Source organism: Prinia subflava, chromosome 15 (genome assembly GCF_021018805.1).
Source record: "Prinia subflava isolate CZ2003 ecotype Zambia chromosome 15, Cam_Psub_1.2, whole genome shotgun sequence".
NCBI lineage: Eukaryota > Metazoa > Chordata > Aves > Passeriformes > Cisticolidae > Prinia > Prinia subflava.
Genome location: NC_086261.1, coordinates 20,083,396 through 20,110,262, shown reverse-complemented (window position 1 = coordinate 20,110,262; position 26,867 = coordinate 20,083,396). Strand labels below are relative to the sequence as shown.

The 26,867-nt window shown below is 40.0% G+C and overlaps 1 protein-coding gene across 1 annotated transcript in view; it reads right to left on the bottom strand.

Annotated features, from left to right (window-relative positions):
* Positions 1–1,560: 1,560 nt before the first annotated feature.
* THSD4 (thrombospondin type 1 domain containing 4) overlaps positions 1,561–26,867 on the bottom strand; it is a 90,527-nt gene continuing 65,220 nt past the window's right edge. The window contains exons 4-12 of the mRNA XM_063413098.1: positions 26,619–26,715; positions 25,523–25,765; positions 23,151–23,280; positions 21,278–21,482; positions 20,818–20,991; positions 12,048–12,221; positions 10,244–10,423; positions 8,242–8,386; positions 1,561–7,406 (exon numbers count right to left, since the gene is read on the bottom strand). Of these exons, the coding sequence (XP_063269168.1) occupies positions 7,264–7,406; positions 8,242–8,386; positions 10,244–10,423; positions 12,048–12,221; positions 20,818–20,991; positions 21,278–21,482; positions 23,151–23,280; positions 25,523–25,765; positions 26,619–26,715 (1,491 nt within the window). The 3' untranslated portion in view covers positions 1,561–7,263. The remainder of the gene's footprint in view (positions 7,407–8,241; positions 8,387–10,243; positions 10,424–12,047; positions 12,222–20,817; positions 20,992–21,277; positions 21,483–23,150; positions 23,281–25,522; positions 25,766–26,618; positions 26,716–26,867) is intronic.

The window sequence follows — 26,867 nt, the reverse complement described above, 5'->3', positions numbered from 1 at the left end:
CTTTTCCTGTTAACTGTTATTTTACTTTAACTAAGTAGGCCACCTGACCTATTTGAAACACCTTCTGCAGTCTGACACCATCTGACTGAATTAGAACTAGCAGCAGCTTTTCCAACGGGTTGCTGAGACCAGCAGCAGTAGCTGTCACGAACTGTAGGTGAAGAGCTGCAAGAGCAGTGAAGGCTGGAACTTACAAAATTTTAAAGTTCTGGAGATAAAATAAAGTGAACAGTCCTTAAGAAAAAACAACAGAGGATACCTTAGAGTTGCTCTGAAGCAGTACCTTCAGCTCCAGCGACATTTTCTTCCATGGCATGTTCCTTCTATTTTGCTCTAAGTCAGAAGGTCCATCCCTTCCAATGCCTAGGCAAATTTGAAGCAACAGCTATCTTTCTTCTAAGAGAGAGAAAACAAGTTTACTGTACTTCCCAGGACAACACACTTGTAATTCAGTTTTGATATTCTCTGTGGGTAAAAATAGACCCATTACAAAAATGGAAATGCTTTCTTTTTTTTTTTTTTTTTAATTTAGCACAACTGCCTGTATACACCAGGTACAACAGCCTGGCATAGTTCCCATAGTGTCTGGAATTTCGTGACTTACTCTCCAACCATCAGATTGATGGTTCTGATTTCCAGAGTAAGGAAGGGTATCTTCCAAAGGTTCCACAACAACACAATACCAAATCGATTGTTTCTCCTTGGCAAACCTTGTGCTTTCTTTCAGTCTCACTCCATAGGGACAGGTGACAATAGAAGAGCTTAACATGGAAATAGGGTATGGAGACAGGCATTAAAGGTGAGCATTTGCACTCAACTGTTCATTGCAGGGTTGCACACAACTCTTGTAACTTTGGCTACAGCCTGTGTATTTACCTCTGAGGTCCACTCCTTGCAGGCATCACAGAAAGCACAGAGCCTGAAGCCAGCATCATCTGGTGATGTGGAATCCATCCCAGGCTCCTCAGGCTTGAGGGCTCGGACAAATCACCACAGGGAAGTACTGCAGCTTCTGATTTTACACTTAAGTTTTATTTTAAATGTAAAGAACAGCTGGGGGAAGAGCAAGGCATTTATTATTGTATAATTTTATAGCTTAATACCTCAATATCTACTTTAAAAACCAAAACAAACAAAAAAACCCAACCAACCAACCAACCTCAAGCGCCCCTTCCCCCCGCCCCTCCCGGTTATTAAATACTTCAAATCTTTGTGTCCCCAGAGAGGGATACAGGCGCTGGTTCCCCACACGCAGTACCCATGAGCCGTGGAATGCGGCCTGAGCCAGCCCTGCATTCCTTGATCTACTCCCGAACGAGGGGACATCGTGAAGATACAGCGAGGACACCGCGGGGAACCCGTGAGACGCAGCCAGGGCACCGCGCAGCCCGCCCGGCCCGGGCGGGGCGGTCCCGCCCCCTCAGAGCGCGGCGGGCGGGAAAGTGCCGCGCGCGCCCCCTCAGGAACGGCCCAGGCGCTGGCGGCTGCCGAGACCAAGGGACAAGAAACTCTCACAAAACTCAGCCGCAGATCAACCAGAAAAACCCGGAACCCGTCACATAAATTCATCTCGAGTTACTTTATTTTTCACAATAATAAAAAATAAATTAGTCATAAACAAAAATAGTTAACATTTTTTCATCAAAGAGAAAATGTATACAATATGAAAATGATGCTGTACAGTTCTGGTTCAGGTACATTGCCACGGATATATATTCCTGAACGAGTCAGAAAGCAATTTGCCTATACTCTCCCCCCTTAATTCACTCAAGGAACTGGCTAATCAGAAAGTTTATAAAATTGTATTATGGATTTACAGTATGACATATATACAAAAATATATATGTAATACCTGTGCTATAAAATTCCCTAAAAACATGGGTTAGTATAATGAAAAAGCTGGACAAAATTTGAACGGTATATGTAAATAAATACATATTAGGTCCCTTTTAATAAAAAATCTGCCTATTCTAAATATTTGAAATATTTTGGTGCAGTGGCTTGTTCCATAGCTCAGAATTACATATTTCCCATAGACATCTTGTATTTACAAATAACAACAAAATAAGTTATAATAAAGTATATCCTTCTGCCAAAATCAATTATGAGGGTCAAGTAGACAATTTTATACATATTAAAAAAAAAGTTAGGGTTTCTTTTGTCTCCCATCCTTCCTGATCCTCTCTGCAGATCTGGAGTGACTATGACGGGACTTCACAAGCTCAGGTGTACCAACCCCTGCCAAGGCCACCGGTCTCGAGAGACCCAAACACAGCATGGAAAAACAGGTCAGGACCATCAGCAGTGACTGCGGCTGGAAGGTCAATGACTGATCAGAACTGAGCTCCCCTCCTCTCCAGGTATGATGGTTCTTATCTGTATCCAATTACAGTGCATGGGGATAGAGAAAACTGGGGACTCTCACTCCTCTGAACTTCTGGTTATGAAAAGCTGAGAAGCAAAGAACCAAATTCAGGTCTGCTATGAATTCTCTTACATGGAATTTTCTCCCTTTTCCCTGGTCTAAATTTTGCCCACAGTGAAACATTATAATGATTACAAGTTTGCTTTAAAATATATTGAAAATATTTAGTGGATGATTTTTCATTTCTGATGTAGAAATATTTTACTGTGTTTTTTAAACAGTGCCTAATTTAATCTCCCACAAACATTAAGTTTAGAAATAAATGAAATTTACTTTCATGTTCAAAATTTCATGGTTTTTGTTCCAATTACAGGCATGCACATGAATTATCTGCCCAATACACAGAACAGCTCCTAAGAAGTCAGACACACTAAGTCTCAAGAAAACCAGGTAAACAAATGGCTTTTCCTTTGTGAGAACCATAACTCTTTCTGGGCAATAGATGTTACATATGAGAATAAAGAGCCACTAAGGACTTCAGTAGCTGTGCAACTACAGGGTCACTGCACAGGAATTAATTCAGTATGTCCTTTACTACTATGCATTTAAAACTAGCCAACATGGGCAGACACAACAATCCAGAGGCTGGCAAAAATACAGCTCTCTTAACAGCTGGGCTTATTTCTAACACAGATTCTTATAAATCAAAGGCCAGTCTGGGATTTTCAGTAATTCTGGCAAAATTTAATATTATCATCCAAAGGACACAGGGATGAAAGTGAGATAAGAAGGAGGAGAAGCCTTGGTGTTGGTGTGAAAGGGAGATAGGTCAGGATGAGGATGGGGAAAAGCAATGCCCTAAAGGGCACATTTTACTACTTACAGTGGTACAGGTTATAAAGAGAGAAGGCAAAGCCTCCTATACGAGCCCTGTATGAGCCATGGGCTGTTTGAGCACCTCCCTCCTTCCTCCCCCAGTGGTGATCACTGGCACTTTCTAGGACCATAGGCTATATGACTGATACAAGACTGCACCATATTGCCATAAAACTGGGATCTAAGCAGTAACAGCAAACACTGCTTCATGCACACACAAAGTTCTCCATTTGGGAGAAGGCAGGAAAAGCTTATGTGTGCAATGAGGAAGACAGCAGCTCCCAGTGCAGGGATTCTGAGGTGGCCCTGCACTGAGCCCGTGGCCATCAATAGGGGTGGGTTCAAGGCCTGCAGCACAGCCAGGGGTCCTGTGCTGCACCCCCAGCACTGCCCTGCCTCAGGACAAGCCCTTCTCTCCTCAGAGCCCTGGGGCTGAAGGTCACAGACACCACAGCAAACACTGTCTCATTGCTGGCCAACTCAGACACATTCACAGGGTCATTCCCACAGGAGCAACCCTCATGCTGCCACACCATCTTCTGGGAGAGGAAGGGAGGACTTCATGAATTCAGTCTCCCAGATTTGGCGTGCAGTTGGTGTACACAAGGAGTTCTACCTACATATGCTTGAAGATGACATGGCACAGGAGCTAGCAAGCCCTGACAGGCCCTTGGTAAGCTGTTAAAACAACTGCACCAGGAATCCTCCATTGCAAACAGAAAGTGCATTGAGACACAGAGCCTGCTCTGGATGAAACTGATTTTGGCCAGCTGCATGTCTGTAAGACATGGAAGTTGTATGCAGATTTTACCCCATAAGCACCTGGACTCTTTCAATAAAGTATCTAAATTACTCTGGTCTTCCTGAATTGCATAAGGCACCTTCAAGGCAAGGAAGCATTTTCCCCCCACTATTCTGCATGCTTTTGACTGATATTAAAATGTCAGAAAAAGAAATTAAACATTAAAAACCTTAAGTCTGCATAACTGATATTTGCAATTGGTAATACACATAATTTCTTACTTACACTGGTTTCATATCTAAGTCTACTACATTCATTAAGGCCACCTTTGACTTACAGAAAATAAAGTCAGATCCTCTGCAGGCATCATCCAAAGTTGCAGCACTGCTCCATTAGAACAAACACTTGCTACAGGCACAATTTCAAAATCATGGTTTGTGAGATGGTAAAATCTTAGAACAGCACTTGTGCATACAATATTAGTATATAAAAGTGCTGATAAAAAGGGCTCATTAGTTCATTTTGCAGGAACGAGTATTTTAATAATGCTGACACATGAGAGGAGATGATAAATGACTAGGTTCAGCAGCATTCTGCCACTTTCCTTACCATTAGATATTTAATTAGATGAAACAGTATTTTTTCTTTTATCTAGTAAATCTGAAAAATGTCTCTTTAAAAAACGTACCACCATTTTTATAATCATAGCTCAGTGCATTCAATTCACAAAGCTGTATACATTAGGTGTAATACAGGTTTATACTGCTATGTGTATGTATATATTCTTTGATAGCTGCACAAACACTGCTTATGTTAGTGGCAGCTAAACAGAGCCTACAAGATGATCATCTTTGTAAAATAAGCTAATGGCCAGATATTCCAGAGCAAAATAATGGATTTTATAAAATAGGAGGATCTATGTGCTGAGTCACTGATGGTCTCACATCCAAAGCATGTGTAAGAAGAATTTGTTCTGACTACAAACCAGATTTTCTCTGCATCTCATTCGCCTTGGGGTTTTCAGGAACCCTTTTTATGGAACAGGTATTTCCCTCTAGCTGACAGGAAACACTTCCTTGGGACGAAAGAGACAACAGCAAAAATTATATAATGTATGTCAAGATTAGCTGCAATGAGACACACAGATGAAAATCTGTATTCAGAAGTACTGGATTCCAGAGCTATTTACACTGCACTTTATCCATATCATTCTTTGGTCAAGAATCTAAGGAACATAATATGATTACAAATCTGTAAGTTATCTTTGTGGATAAATCTTTGTAATACAAGGGAACAGGAGGACTGTGAAAGATTCATGAACTTGAATTAGGAGTTTCCTAATTAGAGTTTCTAACAATTTTATGTATATTATTTACAGTGAAAAAGCCCAAGTCAAAGTGTACAGAAACAGCCTATGACATTTTGGCTGATCTGTAGCAATTTATAGTCACAAAGAGTACCACCAAATTTTAGGGGAAGCACTTCTTCATTTCATGTAGCCAAACAGTGTTAGTTCACCATGTCCAAAATATGTTTTTCAAGAGTAACCCAATCCAAACATTCAAAAGTTAACCTCAATGCAAGGCACCTTTCAGACTACAGGAATTCCACCTTCCTGTGGCTCCCAGCACACAAAATGATGTGACTGGTTCCACACCCTGCAATCTTCACCTCCCAGCAGTAAGAAGAAAAGGACACACAACGAGGCCCAGACATGGCTCTGCATCAGTGGCAGGACACCTCAACCACACCTCTGGGAGTGACCGAACACAGATTATTACAGCTGTTTTACAACTTCAACATCAGGCACCCTAGGAACAGATGCATAGACGGGCACCACTAATTTACAAGCAATATGCTATAATAAACAGCTGAATAAGCAGAGGTGTTTATTTTTTTCTCCTTAGCTTTTTGGTTTTTTCCCCTTAGCCTTATTTACACCTTTGAAAGACCTCTCAAATAAAGGCTAGAGAACATGCAGATAATGTAAAACCTCATCTGCACTGCATAGTATACTATTTGCTTTTAGCAAGTCTCAAGGCCGAGTACAGTAATTGCAGAAATGAAAAATCACCACTTAAATTCAGCTCTAAGTCTGCAGCCATTCTTGAGTAATAGAAAAGGAGTGGTAAGAATAGATCTGTGCAATGAAATATTGAGGAAAAAAAGACAAGTATGTTGCAATAATTGATCAAAACCTGAAGAATGTCAATAGCTAAGATCTCTTTTTACAGATACTCAGCTACTGGACTCATACTGCTGCCTGATACCAAGAGTAACAGACTGCTGTAAGGCACACAGACCTCTGTCCTTTGGTGGTTGTTTCAGAAACTGGAGACGTATCCAGACTAGGTCTGAACAGAGTACTTTGGTTTGGCAGTTGTTAAACAATAGTGCAGTGACAAGAATTAGGCAAGATCCCAGTTCTGAAATAAGTCCCCTACAGAAAAGAGACCTCACCAATGGAAACAATCACTTTTCATACCAGCAAAGGCTCTTCACCTTTCTGGTTAACCTGTCCCCTGACAGCTGCAGCTGTTAAAGACTTAAAGAGCCAGACACTAGTGTCACTCTGCTGGGAACGTATTTTAAATTCCATACAAAACTATAGAAGTGTATCTTCATGAGTTTATGAATTAAATATAAAGGCACCTTCTGGTAGCCAAGAGTGTATATATTTGCTGCCTAAGGACTGGACATCAGTTAAAACGACAACTGAAAGAGCTTAACAGTGACTCTGATTTATTATGTATGGACTGAAGTACTTAAAAATATATGTTAGAGTGCTCGGAAACTGATGACAAATGTTTTTCAAGGGTCTGGTTCTTTGGGAAGTCATTTTTCTCATGCACATTTCATTGATTTAGTCCTCTAACTTAAGGCAGTCCAAAATACCAAGTAAAAGTAAGAACTCAGAAAATAATGGAGCAGCTGCATCCATACTGGTCAATTATCTCCAGTAATTGGCTGCAATTGATTTTAGTTTTCATTAATTTCACAATCTTTAGGCCAGTACGTTCCTTAAATAGTTATCCGATGAGCAGGTGCAAATAATAGTATCATTAAAAACGAATGCTTTAAAAAAATCATGATTTTACAGCAAACATCCTAAAAGAGATAACTGCACACTAACTGTAACTGGAAGGGTGTGAGATTTAACCATGGTGCTGATGCCCTCAGGCAGATAAACCCCATCTCCAAGGCGCAGCTGCCGCAGGAAAGCAGCGCTGCCGAGCCGGGTGTGAGAGCGCCGGCGGTGCTGTGGGCAGGGCAGGGTCTGTTATCTGCGCCCCAGGAAGCTCGGCTGCCTGTTTGCCACACGGGTGCAGGAGGCACAGCACGCTGTCTTGTAATAGGTGTACACACACAGCCGCGCCTGGACCACCACGTTGCAGTTGTAGTATTTATCCTTGCAGTTCTCATCTGCGGAGAGCAAGGGAGACAGAAGAAATAAAGAAAACAGTGCTAGAGCAACAAATAACCAATTCTCCTCCTTTCACCATGTAAAACCCCTTGGACCTGTGTTTAAACATTCACTGTCAGGTCAGAACAGGTTATCTGAGCTAATAAGTTACATGGTTTAGGATTTCATATAAAGATACACAAAGCATGAAAGAAATGTAGCTATCCCCATTTCCCCAGGTTTTTAATGTTGTTATCTTAAAGTATGTTGAGTAATTCTCAATTGAAAGTTGTTGGAGACCATTGAGAGCTAAAACTGTCTCTCAATTCTTGCATTTTTCTCTTCCTAGCCGTTCTCATTACTATAAAAATCAAATCTGTATGAGATGAATGACTAACTCCAATGCAAATTAAGTGCATCCCTGCATTTACTATATGCAAAAGGAAATCGCTTCATTGCACTTAATACCTTTGTCTAATTTTGTTGGTTCTTATAGAACCTGTTCCCAAATACAGTATATAATGACCTTTTTTTTTGTTTTAAATACTCTTCCAAGAGAAACCTTGGAGAATGCAAGGAGGCTGCAGGAAAACACCCTGTATGTATCATTTTCACAGAAGCAGATCTCTCACATTCTCAGCAACTTCAAGAATAAGCCAGTTTCTTACACATTACAAGCAAAACATTTTTACTGGAAACCTACTTTTAAAGCACAGAGAAGAGCTTTATTTTGTGTAAAAATAAAACTCCGAACCCGATAAAGAAAATATACTATTAAAGCCTCTGCAAGACTCTAAAATAACTTCTCCACTAGATGGAGTTCCATAGTTAAAACAGAGGTTTCCTCTGCCTTACCTATTTCAGGGACACAATCCTGTGTATTACAGGGTTCTTTCTCTTCAGGTTTGAGCTGTGGATCACACTGAGTACTGGCTGCCATGTCATCCGACAGACACCGCACCTCTCGAACCCGAAATCCTCCTTCACAGGACTTGGAACACTGAAACAATGAAGCTGAAGTTCATAAAGACCATAGCAGATGTGTAATTACAGAAAGTAAACAAGGGAACCTTGATGCCAGACCCAGGTATTACTGCAGCCTGCTATCAACTTCATCCCTACTGGTTTTTATTTTCTACCTATGAAGCCCTTAATACACAGTTAAATTTTTTTTAAAGATTCCCAAACATTTTTGACCAAATGAGCAACAACTAGACAAATAAACATAGTGGATGCTGTGCAACTGAAATCAAGCTAGAACAGTTCCCTTTCTGAAATTATTACTTAGCATCATCTTTAATGAGTCTGGTTGTTCTCAGCTCATTTAGATGTATCTCCCAAATCTACTCTTTCCACAGTGGTCACATTTCCTGCTTTAAGAACTCAACTGCACTGAACTTTACTACTTGACTGCCCTGCCCTCCACTGTCCCTTTTGCCATATATATGTAAGAAGAATAATTTTAATTACCTTTTCTTTTTTTAGCACTCAATTATTTTTCTTCTTGCAGCAGTGATTTTACTAAGCATTTTAAGTTTCTTTGAATTTCTAAAGGAAATATTTCTGTGCTCCTTCAGGGTCTGTTATGAAGCCAGAGACTCTTCTACTTGCTTGTTATGGTACTTTTAAAGCCAATTATTACACATTTCTGCCCATACTGAAGCAAATCCCCACTGGCCAAGGATTTTGCCTGAGTGAGGTCGTTGTGATTTGGCTCACTGTCCAGTTTGACCTAATGCTCAAAAACTTAATTAAACCTGGGTCATTTACAATTAAAACCTTAATAGCCCCAAACTAGTATGAATGTTTTCTTTCTGACTTTTTTGGCGTAATTATTTCTTTTCCTAACACTGCATAAACAATTTATCATGATCATAAAATCATGTATTGTAAAAAACTAACCAAAGTAGTCTCAATATTATAATTTTAAACTTCTTTTTCATGTTTAAGTACAACCTTTACCCACATTTGAAAGGGCAGCCAAGTGTGGCAGTAGTAGAACATGGGGTTTTCTAGAGTTATTCCTGTTACATGCCTGGACAGAGTACTGCAATTATTCCACATCCTCATCCAGCCATAAGGACTTCAGGTCTGCGGAGATCTTAAGCACTTAGAATGGAAGCAAGGTTCACATTGCACTTCACACAAACTTTCTGATTTTCATTTAGTACTAAAATGTTTGGCGGTTTTTGTTTTTTGTTTTTTTGGTGGTTTTTTGGGGTTTTTTTGGGGTTTTTTGGGGTTTTTTTGGTTTGTTGTTTTTTTTTTTGTAAAAAAACAATAAACTATGTCAGATATACGAAATTATAGTAAGATAGATGAAACTGAAGCATTTTGTGGCATAATGATGAATGTAGCTGGTCCACTTCCAGGAGAAACTGAAGGTACATGAAGTTGTACAATACATTTTCTCTCAGTGAAGTTCCAAGTATTACAGTGAAGAGTTTACAGTAAAATATTACGGTAAAACTGACTCTAAAAAATGAATACACCCCTCATTCTTTATTAAATGCTCCTTAATTTTAATGAAACTGGAGCTCTGAAAGGAACTTCTAAGTGCACCACACTATCTCACTGTAAGGGCCAAGCTAACTTTATAAAACAGGAAGATTCTATGAAGAAGACATCAATGATAAAAAGGCAACTGTGCAATGTCTCTTTCTGGTCAAGATACTTCATGGATTTTCTATGTTCCACCAGGCAAAAAGTATGCTTTCCTTTTATTATCACTCCTGTGCAAAACTAAATCACTTTCATAATGGGTGGTTGTATGCAAATAAAATGTGTTCTCTTTCACTATAAACAGAAAAAGATGTATCAAACAAAGTACAAATACAAGAAAACAGGACGGACTTACTGTGCTCCATTCTGTATGAAACCATTTAGATCCACACGGTTTGAGGTAGCAGGATTGCTGGCTGGGAGGCTTTTCCAAATATGAACATTCATAGGGGTTCAAAACATCAAAATTACCTTCAGTTTTCCTAACACAAATAACTTCTCTCTGTTGAGTTCCACTACCACATTCAGTAGAGCACTGTATCAGAGAACAAAAAAAAGTGGGAAAATCTGTTATTCTTCTCATTTGACTTGTTTACAAAGTGACATTTCTCCACATCACATGGTAGCACACACTTAAAACGTATTTCTAATTATCTTTGTGAAGAAGACATACGACTCTAAGTGTACTGCTGGAAAAATCTCAAAGTGTAATTTTACCTGTAGCTACAAAAAGAAACTGGTATTTATTTTTCTAATCAAAAGAGAAGCATAACTCACTTTCTCCACAAACAGTGTCACTGTTTCTTGCTGAAGCAGGATCGTATGTGCTGCACTGAACTTTGGCGGGTTACAAGGTTAGAGCACAGATTTGCAGCCTTACAAAGCCTCACATTCTGTGCTGTTTTTAGAAAATGCCTTGATCTGCCAAGGTGTTATTTTCATGTTTGCAAGTATCTATGTGATGTAGTGTTGGTTCCAGTTCTGAAAAGCGAATTTGACTCACTTGGATTCCTACTGCCCTTTTAAAGGTTAAGTACACACCTAATACTGTTTCTGGCACTTGTAAAAAGGTTTTTAGAAGATGATTACAGCAACATATTGGTTTCTACACTGCATAAAGGACTGTGATTTTCAGAAGGCTTTTTCCAGCGTAAAGCAATGAAATGTTCCTGACACTGGGGATTTTCTTTATATTCTTGGTAGAATTTACAATCCCTTTACCAGATTCCCACAAAACTCTTGAGCTGAATGAAGAACCTTAGGATAAATGCATCTGAATAAATTCTAGAGGAAGTACAGTAACTGCATGTTCTTTAACACAAAACATCTCTTTTAATGGTTCCTCCTGAAGGCACCATGTGAACACCCCATCTCAGCTCTGGCAGAGGGAGGCCAGCCCTGAGCGCTCCCTCCTGCTCTGCCCTACCCACTGCTCTCATTTTGCTATTGAACTCCAGATAGACCAGCCAGGACTTGGCTGGCAGAGCTGATGTTGTCAGACACAGCTTTCAGGTAAGTAAAGACTTTGTGCCCTTGTGTGCATCAAACTATTCAATTCCATGCAAAGAAAGAAGGTGAATGAAAAGAACAGTCAGGATGCTCTGAAGGGAAGAATTTACTCTGAGGAAAGAGCATCAGTATAGAGGCCACTAACCAAAATTTGTTCTTTTGCCTACTGTACTGACTTTCAGTGCAATACGAAAGCTAACTTTTGGATTTAGCCATTGCTTTTTGCCTTCTTTATCTTTTGGAAATTTCATATATACACATAGGTATAGGTACATATCTCTGCATTTATGCATGATCACAAAGGCTCTTCTTTAAGAATTGCCAATCCATTGCTTTAGCGTTTACGTGAACATGCTGAGCAGCGTTCTGTCACCATTCATTTCATAAATACACTGGGTCAGTAGGTGAAAAGTAAAACATGAAGACAGAGAGGAGGAGGAGAAGAACAAAATCTTTTTTCTTAATCAAAGTGAAAAAAACCCAGCAGATGCTGAAAAGTATTGAACATCATCTTAGTAAACTATACCAAAATACTCTAGAGAGATGAAGAAATACCTTACAGCACAAATCTTTATTGCATCAAAACACAAGTTTAATAGTAAAATACCAGTAGAAAAGCAACCGACATGTGGATTTGGTGCTTGGCTCACCTGTGTCCAGCCGCCAGCGAACCACTCCACCTTGCCGGCGCAGGGCCCGTTGTGGCAGGGCGTCGTTTCGGCGGGCCGGTTGTTGCCGCAGCCCTCCAGGGGCAGGCTGCTGACCTGGTTGGTCATGCACACCACGGAGCGCGTGCGGACCCCGTCCCCGCACTCGGCCGAGCACTGCGGGCGAGAGACACCGCGGGTCACCCGTGAGCCCTCCGCACCGCACACGGAAAGGGCAAGGGACAGCCTCGGCAGCCAGTTCATGGACTACGCAAAGGCAATTATTTTTACTGGTAATTCACCTGCAGCAAATGGTCTTACAGTTTCATACTTCTGAAAACACTACGAGTAGTACCTGTCTTTACAGTCAAAAATGAAAGGATTAGCTAAGAAAGAAACCTCTTGGTTTACAGCTTTTTGTAGGCTTTCTTACTTTTCCTTTCTTCTCCCCGTCTGTAAATTCTTCCAGTTTTCATTTTATTCATCTCTTTTCACACTAATTGGTAGCTCTGAGAATGGGTAGTCTCAATAAAAGGCTTTTCAGACAGCAGTCCTATTTCAGCCTTTGTTTTGCTCTCCGAGTTTCTCCTCCAAGCACTGCATTCAAGCTGTCACTCAGGTGAACCTCACACTGGCTGAAAGGACAAGGCAGGAACACTCTGAGGGCTGTGGCACTGAGTACAGTGACTGCACAGCACATCCTGGGACTCTTCCATATAACAAACTGACAGAGTCTGACAGCACAGTAAAGTAGAAAAATATAAATTCTTTTGGCAGGTCATTTGAAAAGATTCAGGTAAATCCTCAGTAAATAACTGTAACTTTCAAGAGTTATTGCCCAGCCTGTTTCAACTGTAAGTTTCGAATTGGTTTTAGAAGAGGTGGCCACAGAAGCTTATGTCCATTCAATGTTGCTTTTTAATGATATGACTTCCCAGTAACTAGTGTTCATCATTCTCAAAGTTACACTGTTAAATTCTGAAAGCTCTTAATGATTTTATGCAGATTCTTATGTCATCCATTCAAAGACAGTATGCACGTCATTCACAAATCACAGGATAAATTCCATTTATGCCCTTAGAGTTTGCTCTTTCTTCTACTGAAGCAGGAAAGTCTCTGGTATTTCACTGTCCTAAGCAGCACCAAACTACTGACATTTAAAAAACAGAAACATGCCAAGGAAATAAAAGTCTCGTGTTTGGCTGTTCCTCTGTTGCTAAATTATTTCTTGATCTTCCCTTTTGTTTTCTGTTAAAATGCATTTGGCATTCCGTGTCTAGACCATTAACATAAAAGAGAAACCTATGTGCAGCTCACTGAAAGACATGTATATAATGGAATTTAAACAAAGTAATTATACTACACATGCAAAGAAACCCACAAATAAATATGTAATATATGAGAGAAAAAGATGCATTTTATTGCTGTTTCAGATTTTATTTTTAACATACAATGTAATTAGGAGACACTGTGTATTGCTTCCAGAGTGAGCACCACATTCCTTGTTGATGAACAGAACTCTGCATTTGAACATTTTAAAGATTTTATTGACTAAGAATGAGTCAAAAAAAGGGTAATGAGACAAAAAGTTGACCATTAAATTGATTTAGCTGCCATTGCTAACAGTGTCAGGGTTCACTTCCAACACTTAACTGCAAAGCAGCAGATGCCATGAGAACACCTCTGTGAACAAGACCAACCAATACAGTCACTCATCACCTCGAGAGACACCAGCAATTGAAAATGTGATTGATTGCAAAGTGCTCTTGACTCACTTGCAGGAGGAACACTGGTTACTTGTGTGAAACATGTAGTCATGTTACACTTATTTCACAGATACAGAATAGAAAAGCACTTTTCCTATCAGCAAGTTGATTTCTTTCACAAGATGTTCAAATAGAACAGCAAAGCTTTACTGAAATGGAATACCTAGAAAACTAAAGTGATTCAATTCTTTAGAAGCAATTTTTCTAACAAAGTACAATTTTTGAAAAACTGGAAATTCAGGTTTCTTCCTCCATCTGCAAGATCAAGTAATTAAGCATCTCTCAAATGATGCCTAGAAGTAACATAATGAACCTTCTCCGTTGGTGATGCATAACAAAGTTTTCCACCTTCGAGCAGGTATGTAAAATAGATTTACCTCCCCAGCAAACCAGTTTCATGGCTAAGGAGGCCTTTTCAAGCTAAAGCAGCAAAATCTTGAAAATGCAAGAAAAATGTAAATTGTGTTAGTGGTGAACATTTTCCTGTCCACATAAACTACAACTAAACCACACCCATGTCAGACAGGCCACTCCCAGGTGAGCTGAGCTGCACACTGTGGCTCCCACTCAAACCTACTGCTCGGAAATCAGTCCTGTGGCTGCTCCCATTCCAGGTGTGTTCAATTACATTCAGCAGAAAGAACTTAGGCATAGACTCTGCAAATACTTTTCTTATTGCTAACTAATTTTCATTTGACAATCTAGTTTGCTTTTCTGCTTTGCAAACCAGAGCTGGGAACAAATTTAGCCTGTAAAATCATCCAGAAAATCTCCCTAGTCTTATGTTTTAAATGATTATGTTATGAATTAGGCTTGTGTATCAAATAACAGAGGAAATACCAAATGGGAAGGTCTAGGGTTGTTCCACTCTCTGCTGCAAGATTTTACTACAGATGAACTACCCTCTAAGGATTTACAAAGCAAACATAAACCTGAATATTTTGCATTATGTATTTGCTTTTTCATGTTTGTATCTCCTTTTCAGCAAAAATCTTCTCTGTGAAAATCATGGATTTCTTAAGTCCAAGACAGGGAGTAGGGAGATGGATAACGAATCCTCTCCCCTTTTTCACAACTGACACACCCATTACTTTCAGTTTGGTGCCATTGATTTGCTGCATTAATACATAGTAACTGCCATAACCTAACATTGTGAAACATGAGGAACTTTCACAAGCTGCAACTTTATTCTGGTTCTATTATTAAAGATATTTTGTTTCACAGTCTTGTTTTAATTGGCATAAATTCCTCAGAAACCTCCGTCTGTGTTTTAAGGAGTCTGCCACTTTTCCTCTTCCTGAGGTCCTTCCCTCTTGAGTTCAATTTCAGAAGCTTTCCATACCCATTAAAAACTAAAAATAAAACCCTTCATTCAGGGCTCTGATAGTTGTCGGAAAACAACTGAGCAGCAGTCCAGGAAAATAAGGCAAGTTCCTGCAAACTCAGGAAACTGTAAGTGAAAGTCTGAATTTATGTCACAGCTACAAAACAAGGGTAGAGCAAAGAAATCCCCTTTAGCAGTGCCAGTTCCCCTTCACTCACGTGCCAGGCCTACTCAGTACCCTCAAATGGGGCAGCAGACCACAGGAAAGTGGCAGCAGGAACTGTCCGGGGCCTCCAGAGAGCTTTCACACAGGTCTTGATTAAAGTTTTAAATAACAATCATTTGAGTTTGAGTAAAGCAACCCCATTTGTGCAGAATTTTTGTCTACCACACTTTTAACCTTCATCACCTTAATTATTTCCCACAAGACAGTAAAAGCTTTTATAAGTCATCTTCCTGATGTTACTGAAAAAAAAAAAATCTATGTTTCAAATACATTTATAAAACTCCTTAGCATTATTTGACCTACTCTGAGAAAATCCATTTCAGAAGGGATTTTAGACAGATTATGTAACCCTTGTTTTTCCACAAATACACTCAGAATTGTATTTCAGAAGATCACTTCTCCAGGACTGGGGTAGACTTTAAAAAGGACATAATCCCACTGAGAGCTGCCTTGATTTCTTAAAAAAGAAAAAATATTAAAAGGGAGTGTAGAGAGAAATAGCTTTTTGCATTGTCATAACATTTGTTAAATTGTTTCCCTTTAGAGTGCACCGATGCACACAGCAGGTGCTGGATCAGTGCAGCAGTTCCACGGTCACAACGGCACTGCCCTCTCGAGTAATTAAGAGAAAGAGAATTAAGAGAAGAAGAGGAAGAAAGAGAACTCTTGCCTGACAAACTGGACCCTGTCTGCCCTCACCTGCCACCCCCTGCAACATGGCCACAGGTAAAGCCAGGCAGGCTGTGGGGTCTGAATGGGACAAAGCAAGGCCAGGTCTAGAGAAGGAAACAAAAATCTCTGTAGACCTTGGCCGCCCTTCTATCAAACCCTCCTGGCTGTATGTTTCATTGCAAAAAGTGAAATACACATTTACACATAAAGAATGCAAACCTTTTATTTCCATATGAATTCCACATGGAATCGGTGAAAAAGGGTATTTCATCTTCTTTTCATTTTATACTAAAACAAATAAACAGTAATAATAAAAAATAATGAACTCTTGCACAAGCGCAATGGCCATTTTTTCTCTTTTCCCCCAAGATTCAGGCGATTTTAAGTGAAGTATCCAGATTTAAATAAAACGCAGTGAAAGAAGAGTGTAAGCTATAATATTCATTGGTGGTTTCACATTTGACTGCTCAACAAACCCTCTTGAACCTTTTAGGAAATGTTTAGAACTGAGAGGAATAATGCATTGATTTTTATGAAGTTGTCCTTTTACTACAGTTCTCTTGCAGAAGATTATTACAGAAGCATTGCTGTTACTCCTTTTAATGAAGAGTGAAATCCAAAGCATGTGTTTGGTTTGTTTTGATTATGTTCCCTGATGTGCAGCATTTTTTCTTTCTTCCAAAGATTTTATTTTGGCCACAGAATCTCATTAACATCTAAAAATTGTTTGTATTTTGGCTTCTTTTCTAAGTAGGCTCTAAACGTAAAATAAGAAACAAATGAACAGAGGAGATGGCAATGAGGAATAAACAGAAATGCAGGAGGGGAATGTTCCAGTTAGCTGGGAGGAAACATTGGTGAGTCTCCCATTGCTGTAAATCAGGAGAATGCAGTTTCCCACTCCTGACCCACAGGAGAAATAAACTTTCCAGCAATTAGAGCTGTCAAAGAATCAGTCATGTGAAATGTTTGCAAGAATCGCATCTGCTCCCATCAATCCTATTTTGTTGCTAAGTTCAGTAAGGTTCACCAGATTTCCTCTGCTGATTAATGGATGCTGCTTGGTGGAACTCTGCTGCTTTAATGCAGTATGACATCTTTAGAGAATTATGAGACAGGAAGCAATCTTTCCACAAATGCACATAAAAATATCACAAAAGTCTGTCCAGACTCTCTATAGGCAAAAGAGGTTAAAGATCATATGAAAGTCAAAGCCATGAAACTTAAGTTAATTATCTTATTTATGCTCAAGATAGAGCAATAAATGCAAAGACAGGCACAGATAAAGTAAGACCAACCAGCACTTTGCTACTACAGACTTTTAACCTGTAATCTGTTCCATTGAAATGGGTAAAAATTTCTGCTTCTCTCAAGACTGACCCTGGGGGATATCAATAGAGGGTGTTTACACCAACTTCCCATACAAGGAACAAGAGTATATACATTTCAGAAAAGAAGTGTTTGTTTCCCAGGCATGAATTGTTTTCCCTCCTTCCTTTTCCGAGTGCACGTGCTGGCCCATACTTCATAAGCTTTGCAGGTAAAAGCGTTTGTGTAGCATACACTCAGTGGACTCTGACAGCTGTTTACCAAAATACCACAAATCAAGAACTGCATTGTCTTAGGAACATGAAGGGGGTTTTAATTACATATATAAAAATTCAGTGTGTGCAGAAACCAACACCAAGGAGGTCAATGCCATGGGGCGAAACAGGTGGCCCATAAAATGCATAAACACATTGTGGGAAAACAAGACTGGAGAACATGACAAGAAGGCAGCCAAGTGTTATTTACAGGGTAAAGCAACATCCAGCCCACCCTGGGAAGGAAACACAACTCCTACACACAGATTTGTATGTGCTCTACAGATTTTTTAAGTGCACATATGTAATATTGCTGAAGTCACATTTAAGGAAAAGTAATGATACAATCATCTAGTTTGGAACCACAGACACTATTAGTGATAATATAGGTAACTATTGTGGTTTCTGCATTAATTAAAACTTTGCATGGTCTCAGTAAAATAAGAAAACACAAAATCTTTTCACCTTTCCTAAATTAGACCACGTTCTTTTCTTAAAACAGTTTTAAAGAATATCTGTGTCAAATTCTGCACAAATATGTACCACAGTTATCAAATCCTGAAACTGAACGTTTGCTGCCACCACAGACAACTGTAATTTTTACATTGCTGTGTTTTTCTCTTGATGCTTCACTAGTTAACCAAGGCTATACTGTAATGGCCCATGCATCCCATCAGTCCAGACAGGGAAGTCTGATCTATCCCTTGCTGAAAGAGGAAGTTCATGCCTAACCAATCTCTGACAGGCTTCTGGAAATCTCTGCTTGCTGCATGTGCAACTGCACACATGAAGTGTTTGCAAAGTGGCTTCAGAAAAGACCTTCTCTTCCAGCTGTAAATAAGTTTGAACTCAACCATTTCAAAGTTCCAAAAGTTATGATAAGTTCTTTTACCTCTTACTTCTAGGCACGGCTGAAATGTCAAAATACAATGGGAAAGACTGTTCTGTGGTATTTCCAGCTGGGACTTGAAGTAGGCATGTAATAAATCTCACAAAGGAGGTCTGTTCTTGTGAGATTTCCACCACAGTTTTGCAGACTCAAGAGGTTTGAACAAGCTTTTTTAAAGCATTTGAACTTTTGACTGCTTATCTGAACCATTTGTGGCTGCCCATCGCTGATCTGTGCTTATTGCTGAAGTGTGGCTTGGCTTCAAGTACTCTTTAAGGAATTGTTTGGGGAAATGACACATGCAAAGCCTGTACATCTGGGAATGACCATTTCTATTCCATGACAGAATTCTTCTCTTTCAACAGAAACACACTCCTCTCCAAAGAAAGAGAAATTTCTGCTCCTAAGACGCAGCCCTTCCAAGGCACAGGAAGACAGCTGATGGCCACCAGCCCGACTGTGCAAAGCTGTTCACTGCTGCTCTACCTCACTGCCTGCCCTGGAATCACTGCCCCTGGGTGTCTCAACATCCCAGTTATGAGCTATATGTGAATCTTAGGGGATCCTGCATGGTCCACCTCAAATCTGCTTTTTTCCCGAAATAAGCTGTTTCTTACATCCTCTTTGTGAATCAAACTCCAAACCCACTCCTGGCAGAAGTGATGGTGAATAATGCCAACTACAGTAGCAAGCATTTGGAAGAAATTAATCTGTACACTTATATAAACTGAGAAGGTAACAAAATCCATTCTTTACTCTGCAGCCCTAAAAAGTTTGTGGTAAGAAAAAAAACTCCAACATTTTCCACATTACCTGCTTCACTTCTACGTCTCATTTAACACGTATAAATAAGCATAATAACACTCTAGAGTTATAACCTTCAGCTCAAAAGCTGCTTTTAATTCTGCAGAGGACTAAATATCAGTGTAGAATAATGAAGAGAAAGGTGCTAGAGTTTTCACTGCAATGTCTGTGCTCTGTGTGGTGGAACTGCACTAGGCCAAATGCCGTCTTTGAGGGTAGGATGGATTTAACAGCCTTGTACAACAAACAGATCTATAAGAAAAAAAAAAAAAGAAAAAAAAAAAAAACCAAAAAAAACCACTGCCACTTCCCTACAGCAAAACCTTTGCCCTTTGCCCTAATATGTCTGCTGCTCCTGCGATCATTCTGTCCATACTATGCAAGAGCATACACTGGAAAAAAAAGTTACGATGACACGGATTTAGTAGTCTGTGTTTTTGTTTTCTGTATCAAATCCACTTGAGTTGTGTGGGGGCTGAAAATTTTGCAGACCTTGTAGCAAGAGTCTGATCAGCCTTTTTAAAGTTCTGTGACATAGCAGGTAGCTGCCCTACTTGTGAAGTTCCTGCTCCATCTTGGCATCTAAACCATGTGGAAAACCTTCTGAGTGTCCAACTCATGCACAGCCTGTGAGCCTGACATTCCTGGCTTTCAGAGGTACTATCACAACGAGATCTAAACAATGAAATCATGAAGTTCTGAATGTAATCTTACAGCCTCACTGATAAATTATATTATTTGTCTGTCAAAGCAAAGGGAGATGCAACCAGATTTTACAGACTGAAGGATGAACTTGCCTACAGATGAAATTGATATGCAAGCATCCACAAGAGGCACCCAAATACCAGGCTTTTCTTAGCCCATGTTTGCAAGCCTCTTAATGAAAGCACATAAATATCACTGCTGAACAACAACTCTGAGCCCTATCACAAAACAAGTTAAATCACCACTGGTTTTACTGCTTTCATGCCGAGAATCTGACTCATTGCAAGAAAATTAACCCCAAGATCCACATTCACAAAATACAGGAGTCTGAATCAAGCCTGCCTAAGTTCATGAAGTTTTTCCCCTCTTTTCACACCTATGAGATAATTGGTTTATGGACTGAACTTAAACTCAGACATCAGACCTCAAAACTGTATCCCTTAAAAAAACAGTGGGGAAACTCTTAGGAGTCTGAATCTTGAGACTCAGCACTAAGCAAGGAAGAATAATAAATCTCAGCACACTCAATATTTTGGAAAGTTCAGACCCAGAGCCAATTCTAAGTCTGGACATTTGGCCATGTACCCACAGGCTTGCCCTTTCTATGCATTCTTGTATCTTAACACAAACTCCAGAAGCCCTTGGGATCATTATTTTTTTGTTTGCTTTTGCCTGTTTAAAAGACCAAGAATAAACCTGGAAAATAAGATTACTCCTTTTATGGCTGTACAGATGCATAGTTTTTAAATTCTGGTGCTCTTGTTTTAGAAGGTTTGGCAGGATAAAGACGCTGAGAAGCCTTACCCTGTCACTCCACTCTGTGAGGAACCAGCTCTTGGCGCAGGGGCCCATGTCGCAGTTCTCGATGTCGTTTGGCCGCAGCTTCATGTTACACTCCTCATCATCCACAACGTCCCCAAGGTTGCTGACACACTTCACATCTCGAGTCCTCTGCCCCACTCCACAGGGCACCGAACACTGTGACAAAAGGGAGGCTGCATCAGGACTCTGCGAGGACTGCAGTGGTTTACCAGGGAGCTGGGGCCTTACACTTCATTCATTCCTGCTAAGACATCTTTCTGGTTAGGAAACTGATGGTCATAGTCAAGCAGGGATTTATTGAACTCAGATTTGCTTATTTCCAAGGCTTTTAATATTCTGCTTGTTTTAAACAAAACCAAATTGATGCTTGATTAGTGACACCCGGAAGAAAATCTGTATTCTTTCTGAGGTATTCTGCCCCAAATGAATGGATCCTACTTACTGAGGTCCACTCTGTCCTGATCTGCCACTCGCTGCAGATCTTGAGCTGGCAGGTGCTGGTGGTGTCGGGTTTCTCCAGGTGCTGGCAGCGGTACTGCTGCACCGTCAGCGTGCGGTTGGCGTAGATCTGCCGGCACAGGATCTGCCGGTGCTGCATTCCCAGCCCACAGGTTTTGCTGCACTCAGACCACTCCCCGATATCCCAGCTGCAGAGAACAAAAAGGATACTTTTGTCCCACAAAGAATTCTCTAACACTGACCTTAGGAGAACTGTAATGATTCTGATGCTGGTCCAGGGCCCTATAAAATCGTGCTTCAGTCTCTGCCTGCACCGATCCCTTACGAGGCACCATCACACCCCAGTCCACACAGCCTTCCTGCAGAGGCTGCTGATAGTGAGCATGGACACAGACTGCACCAGTCATGGTCTCCAGACATATCACAAACGTTACTTAGGGCTGTAACAGCTCCTTGGTTTTTAAAATAATTTGTCTATAATTTACATTACTGTTCTAATGACACTTCCCAAAATTTAAGATGTGCTGCATAAATTTTTTCTGCAGCAAAGTCTCTAAAAAAGACCAATGACACAAAAATCACAAAATGTATCCAGGCATTCATCCATCAGTAAAACTGAAATAGTAAATGATAAGCAATGAACAAATAAAATTAACTTTAGAGACTGAAAAAAATCTCTAGATATAGCCTTCTCATTCCAAAACTCCACTGTATTTATTTAATCACCTTTGTATAAATATGTCATTTTCCATTTTTTCTTTACCAGCATGAAGACAGACACACACCTAAAGGAAGTATCTAAACTGGTTACACCTTTTATTTCAGAATTCTTGTGCACAGCAAGCAAAATCTCTGCATATAAATATTTACATTTCTTTGTTTATACTCTCGATATTATCATGAATGAATGTGAGCTGTTAGAATGAAAAAGGCGAGGAACATGCTTTTGGTGAGAGAAGCCATCTCCAGGTAAATGACTTCAGAAGTTCCTGAGTATCTAATATGCCCTAGGAAACAGCTCATCAGAGACATCTCTGGGCCTGGAAGGGCACTCACACCATTGGGAACCTCCCTGGGGTAAGGAGTGGCCACTTGCTGCTCAGAAGAGTACTCAAGAGTATAACCACAAGACAGGGGGAAAACTGACCTAAAACAAAGTTGCTCTAAAGACAACTGGATTTAACCCTTTTCTCTTCTTGGTATACACCCTGGAGGAACTATCCTTTTGCTTGTTTTTGAAATTTTTATTTATAATTTTTGAGTGTTTCAAACAAGCGGCTCAGCCAATTGCAATTCCCAGTGTGATTCAGAAGGAAAGCACACCTGAGGTGGTTGTATCAGTGTGCTGGAGACAGGGACCAGCACCCCAGAACCCAGTCCTGGAGCCAAAGAACTGCTCAGTGCAGGGCAAAGAGGTGAATGTACAAGGGAGCTGCTGTGAGCACTATCTCAGCTTTAAATAATGAAAGTATGGCCACTACAGAACACTGATCTCACGTGGAGGGGCAGAACCTGCAGAGCCTCTTCTTTTACACAGGCACATGCAGAAGCCTCTCACTTGAAAAAGGTCTACCCACAGAGACCACAGAGAGCGTGTCTGCCTGAGCAATCACAGGCATTTTGAGAATCTGCAACAACTACTCATTTCCAGGTTTCATTTTGTCTACTCTGCATGCTGCTGCCCCCTGTGAAGGGGAAGAAGGCCACCAATAACTGTGGAAAAAAAATCCACTCCAATTTGCAAGTGCACTGTATCTAGAAGCTCAAGCTACATTCCTACTTAGAACAGCCTCTCAGACATGCAAGATCTCAATGACATTGGCTTATGTCACTTGATTTAAATGACAGTCTCTTACAAAGCTGGGCATGGGAAGAGGTTGCAGGCCTCCTCTTCTGGAATGGGTTTGGTGCTGCTGTCACAGTAACCCTCGGGCACCTCCTCATGAGTGATTCTGTTGACGCAGTGGAAAATTGGGTACTGTGATCCTGAAATTAAACAGACAATTAGGTAAAGAACTGCAGAAGACTCTGCAGCAATAACTGCAGCATCCAACACGGATGCAGACAGGAAAAGTAACCTGACAGCAGGAAACACAGACAAAGGTTTTATCCAAAATTTCCAAATGTAAGCGCTGACAGGATGAAGTAGCAGTTTCCACACTGTCCAAACTCCAGCAGATCTACTTGCTCAGACATCTTAAATGGAAATCTGGGACAAGAGTTGGTGGCAGTTCTCATGTGAGGCATTTTCACTTCGTAAAAAAAAGACTTTTTTTCTAAGCCAAAGTTTTACAAACGTGCTTTGAAATCTCACAGGTTTTCATCAAAACTGTTAATTTAACCTCCCTTTTCCCTAGGTAGCACAAAAATAGCTTCTTTTCTTCTTGCAACTTTGAATTTCCTAAAGTTATTTAAATTTGGTGGATCGTAAAAAACATAATTAGAAACCATATATATATATATGGTCATATATTTATGCATGAAGAAATAAAATAGAATAAAATGGAAAACAGAGGAAACAAAAAAGCAGAAAGTGTCCTATACTGAATGATGAAAAATGAAAACAAAGCCTTAAATAGTACAGATTTTTTTCCTGATTTTTCCACTCCCTTCTTTGTCAGCCTCTATAACCTAGTTTGGCTTGAAATGCCTTCACAGAGTTATGGGCGTCTCACACCGAGATCACAAGGAATGCTCATGCAGTCTCAGTAGTCTCAGGATCCAGCTCTCAAGATCCAGTTTCTTTTGAATTTAACAATCAGAATATGCACACATTCTTCACATCATGGGAAAAAACCACTTGTTTTTGGCAGTTCTGTTGCTACATTTCATGGAGTAAATCGGAGGCTGAAATTAATTTTTTTAATTTTGATTTTTTTCTTAAGTCCTACAGTTTTGCTATCTTCCTTTTGACTCAGATTTCATTAATACCACTGCCAAGAATGACCAGGTCTCTGCAGAAAGAGTAAGAATTATGTGCCAATGTTGATTAAGGCCACAGCATACACAACCAGGATTTCTGTGATGGAAAGGAAGAATACATTTACCCTGATGTGTTCCTGCAACTGCACCATAAATTGTCTGATTTGGATATTAAAATTCACCCTGAATATGGGAGCTCAGTCACTCAGTAGGTGATTCAAACTGATTGCTGCTAGCCAATAATCAGACACAATGACGGATTCTGCCTCTATGCCTTGTAGTAAAAGCAGAGTGTGCTTAAATGCCAGCTAAAATATTTTTCTCCACAAAAAGGCTGACTTAAAGAAGTCTGAATTTTACTGGTTGTATTTTACCTCTAGTACTTTTGCAGTAATTTCTCCAAGGAGAAATGTTTTCTTTTTTTTTTTTAACTGAGAAACAATTTTGATTGTTATCAATACTGCTGGATTTTTTCAGCTCTGTCTGTAGCTATAACATGGACACTCATCAGGCTTTGGATCAAATTTATGAAGTGTCCTCTCAAACTAATTAAGAAGCAAATGTTCTACATGTATGTGAACTGGTGACAGTCAGCTGAGCTCCCACACTGGTACAGGTTTATTTTAAACCTCTGCAGTGTTATGGTTATGGTGGTGGGTGGCTATGCACAGTACAAATGATTTCACTTTTACCATCACAAAAACTTTTTCTACCAAGTAATAGCTTGTGTTGTGCATTACTGAATCTGTGGTCACTGTGAATGTCTGGCAGCAAAGCTCAACCTTTGCAGTATATGCAAGCAGTGTATGCACCACTTCCCAAAAGCTCACCAGGCCCTTTCCACCCATTTTCCTTCCCACTTCTTCCCTGTTAAAACCTCAGATTTCTGAAGTCACATCAGTGCTGCTCCAGCAACACCCAATGAGACAAAGATGTCTGATGAAATGCCTGTGAAACCCTCCTGTGAAGATCAGAAAGCTGTTGACAAAGTCACAAAAAGCACGGTGGGTGTATCTGACAAAGCTGGAGAGGCAAAAGGGAATGGTAAAAATGCCAAAGAATGTTGAGGAAAGCAGCTGTGTATCAAGGTTATGGGAGAGAGCAGCTTGCCATAAATGCTGAAATATTTCCTTTCAGAGGCAAATGACATATCTTTCCTTATAATTTCCATGCCTTCTATTTTTAATTTTGCTGTTCCTACTGATTTAAATATAAGCACAGGTAATAGTGGTGAAATTACTTTTGGTTGTAAGAGAAGAGAAAACAGCAGTTCTAACAATGTTTTGTGCATACACAAAACACTTACCTTTCCCACATGTAGTAGTGCACTCAGTTTTTCCAACCTGTTTCCAGTTGTGTTCTCGGTTTTGTCTTGGTGGTTGCATAGCAGGCACCTGATTTTCTGGCTGATGAGAAGGAAATCTTCCTGGATGAATAACTGGAAAAGTTCCAGCTGACTGTCCAGTGAGAATGTCTGTCTCTCTATGCAAATCCTCATCCTCACGACTTGTACTTTCTGCCATTCCTAACTGACCATTCAATGGCTCCCCTGATGAAGGACAATAATAGAAAAGTAAAATAACGAGCCTCACGTGAAAATATTAGTCTATGTTATGATTCTCTAATAATTAGAACTGGAGAATCACTAAACTTGGAAGGAGCCTTTATCTGCTATGTAGACACTGCCTAATAGTGACCTGCAAAGATTACATTGTTTTACACTAAGATAACCAAGTCTTAGGCAGCAAGTACCTTAAAAACTAAAAACTGAAGACAACGCAGAGTTAATGCACCCAGTGTCAAAATTTCCCAAACCCTTTTTGTTTTGTTCCGTGCTCTGAGTTCTGTGCTCCCCATGTCACAGCACAGCCGCTCCTCATTATGGACATACTGAACACTCAGGAATTTGTCCAAGCAAGTCACGAACGTTAAACGAGCACCAAATTCACTTGCAGAGTTTCCCCTGTCCTTCAGAACTTCCCAGGAGCACACACAGCTCGGGCAGGAGCTGCCCAGACACTTGCTTGGGAAGAGAACATAGTTCTGTTTGATCCTCTCCAGGTGCAAGAGGAAAGGGGAACTGTGGAGGATTGTTTTAAATTATCTCAAAAAGAAAAAGACTCTGAAAAGAAAGACCATGTTCTATTTCGATTCTGAGACATGGGTACAACACTCCTACTCAAAGCAGTAATACTCCCAGCTAAAGCATAATAAACCCTGCCCTTTTAATTCATTGACGTTTTACCAAATCTATGCTAAGTTCTCATTCAGTATGTAGGGTGAAATTCTGGACCTCTCCCAGATCAATGGGAGCATTTACAGTGAATTCATTGGAATTAATTTCTCCATTAGCTTATTAAGTAACAAAATGTGTTTGATAAAAGGAAACGGTGGCATTTTACCTGGCCTCCTGTGAGCAATCAACTGAGGACTAATGACATTGTCTCCTGGAATGATATATTCATAATGTATACCCGGGTTAGGCTGCTGATGTATCATCTAAAAAGAAAACCAGCCATACATTGAGTTCTTCCACTTGTTATGTTACTAACACTTAAATATCAACTTGAACTGATCAGCTATATAACATTATTTATCACTGGTTGGGATAGAAGCAGTGGTTAATGGCTGTCTCCAAAAAATGTCAAAAG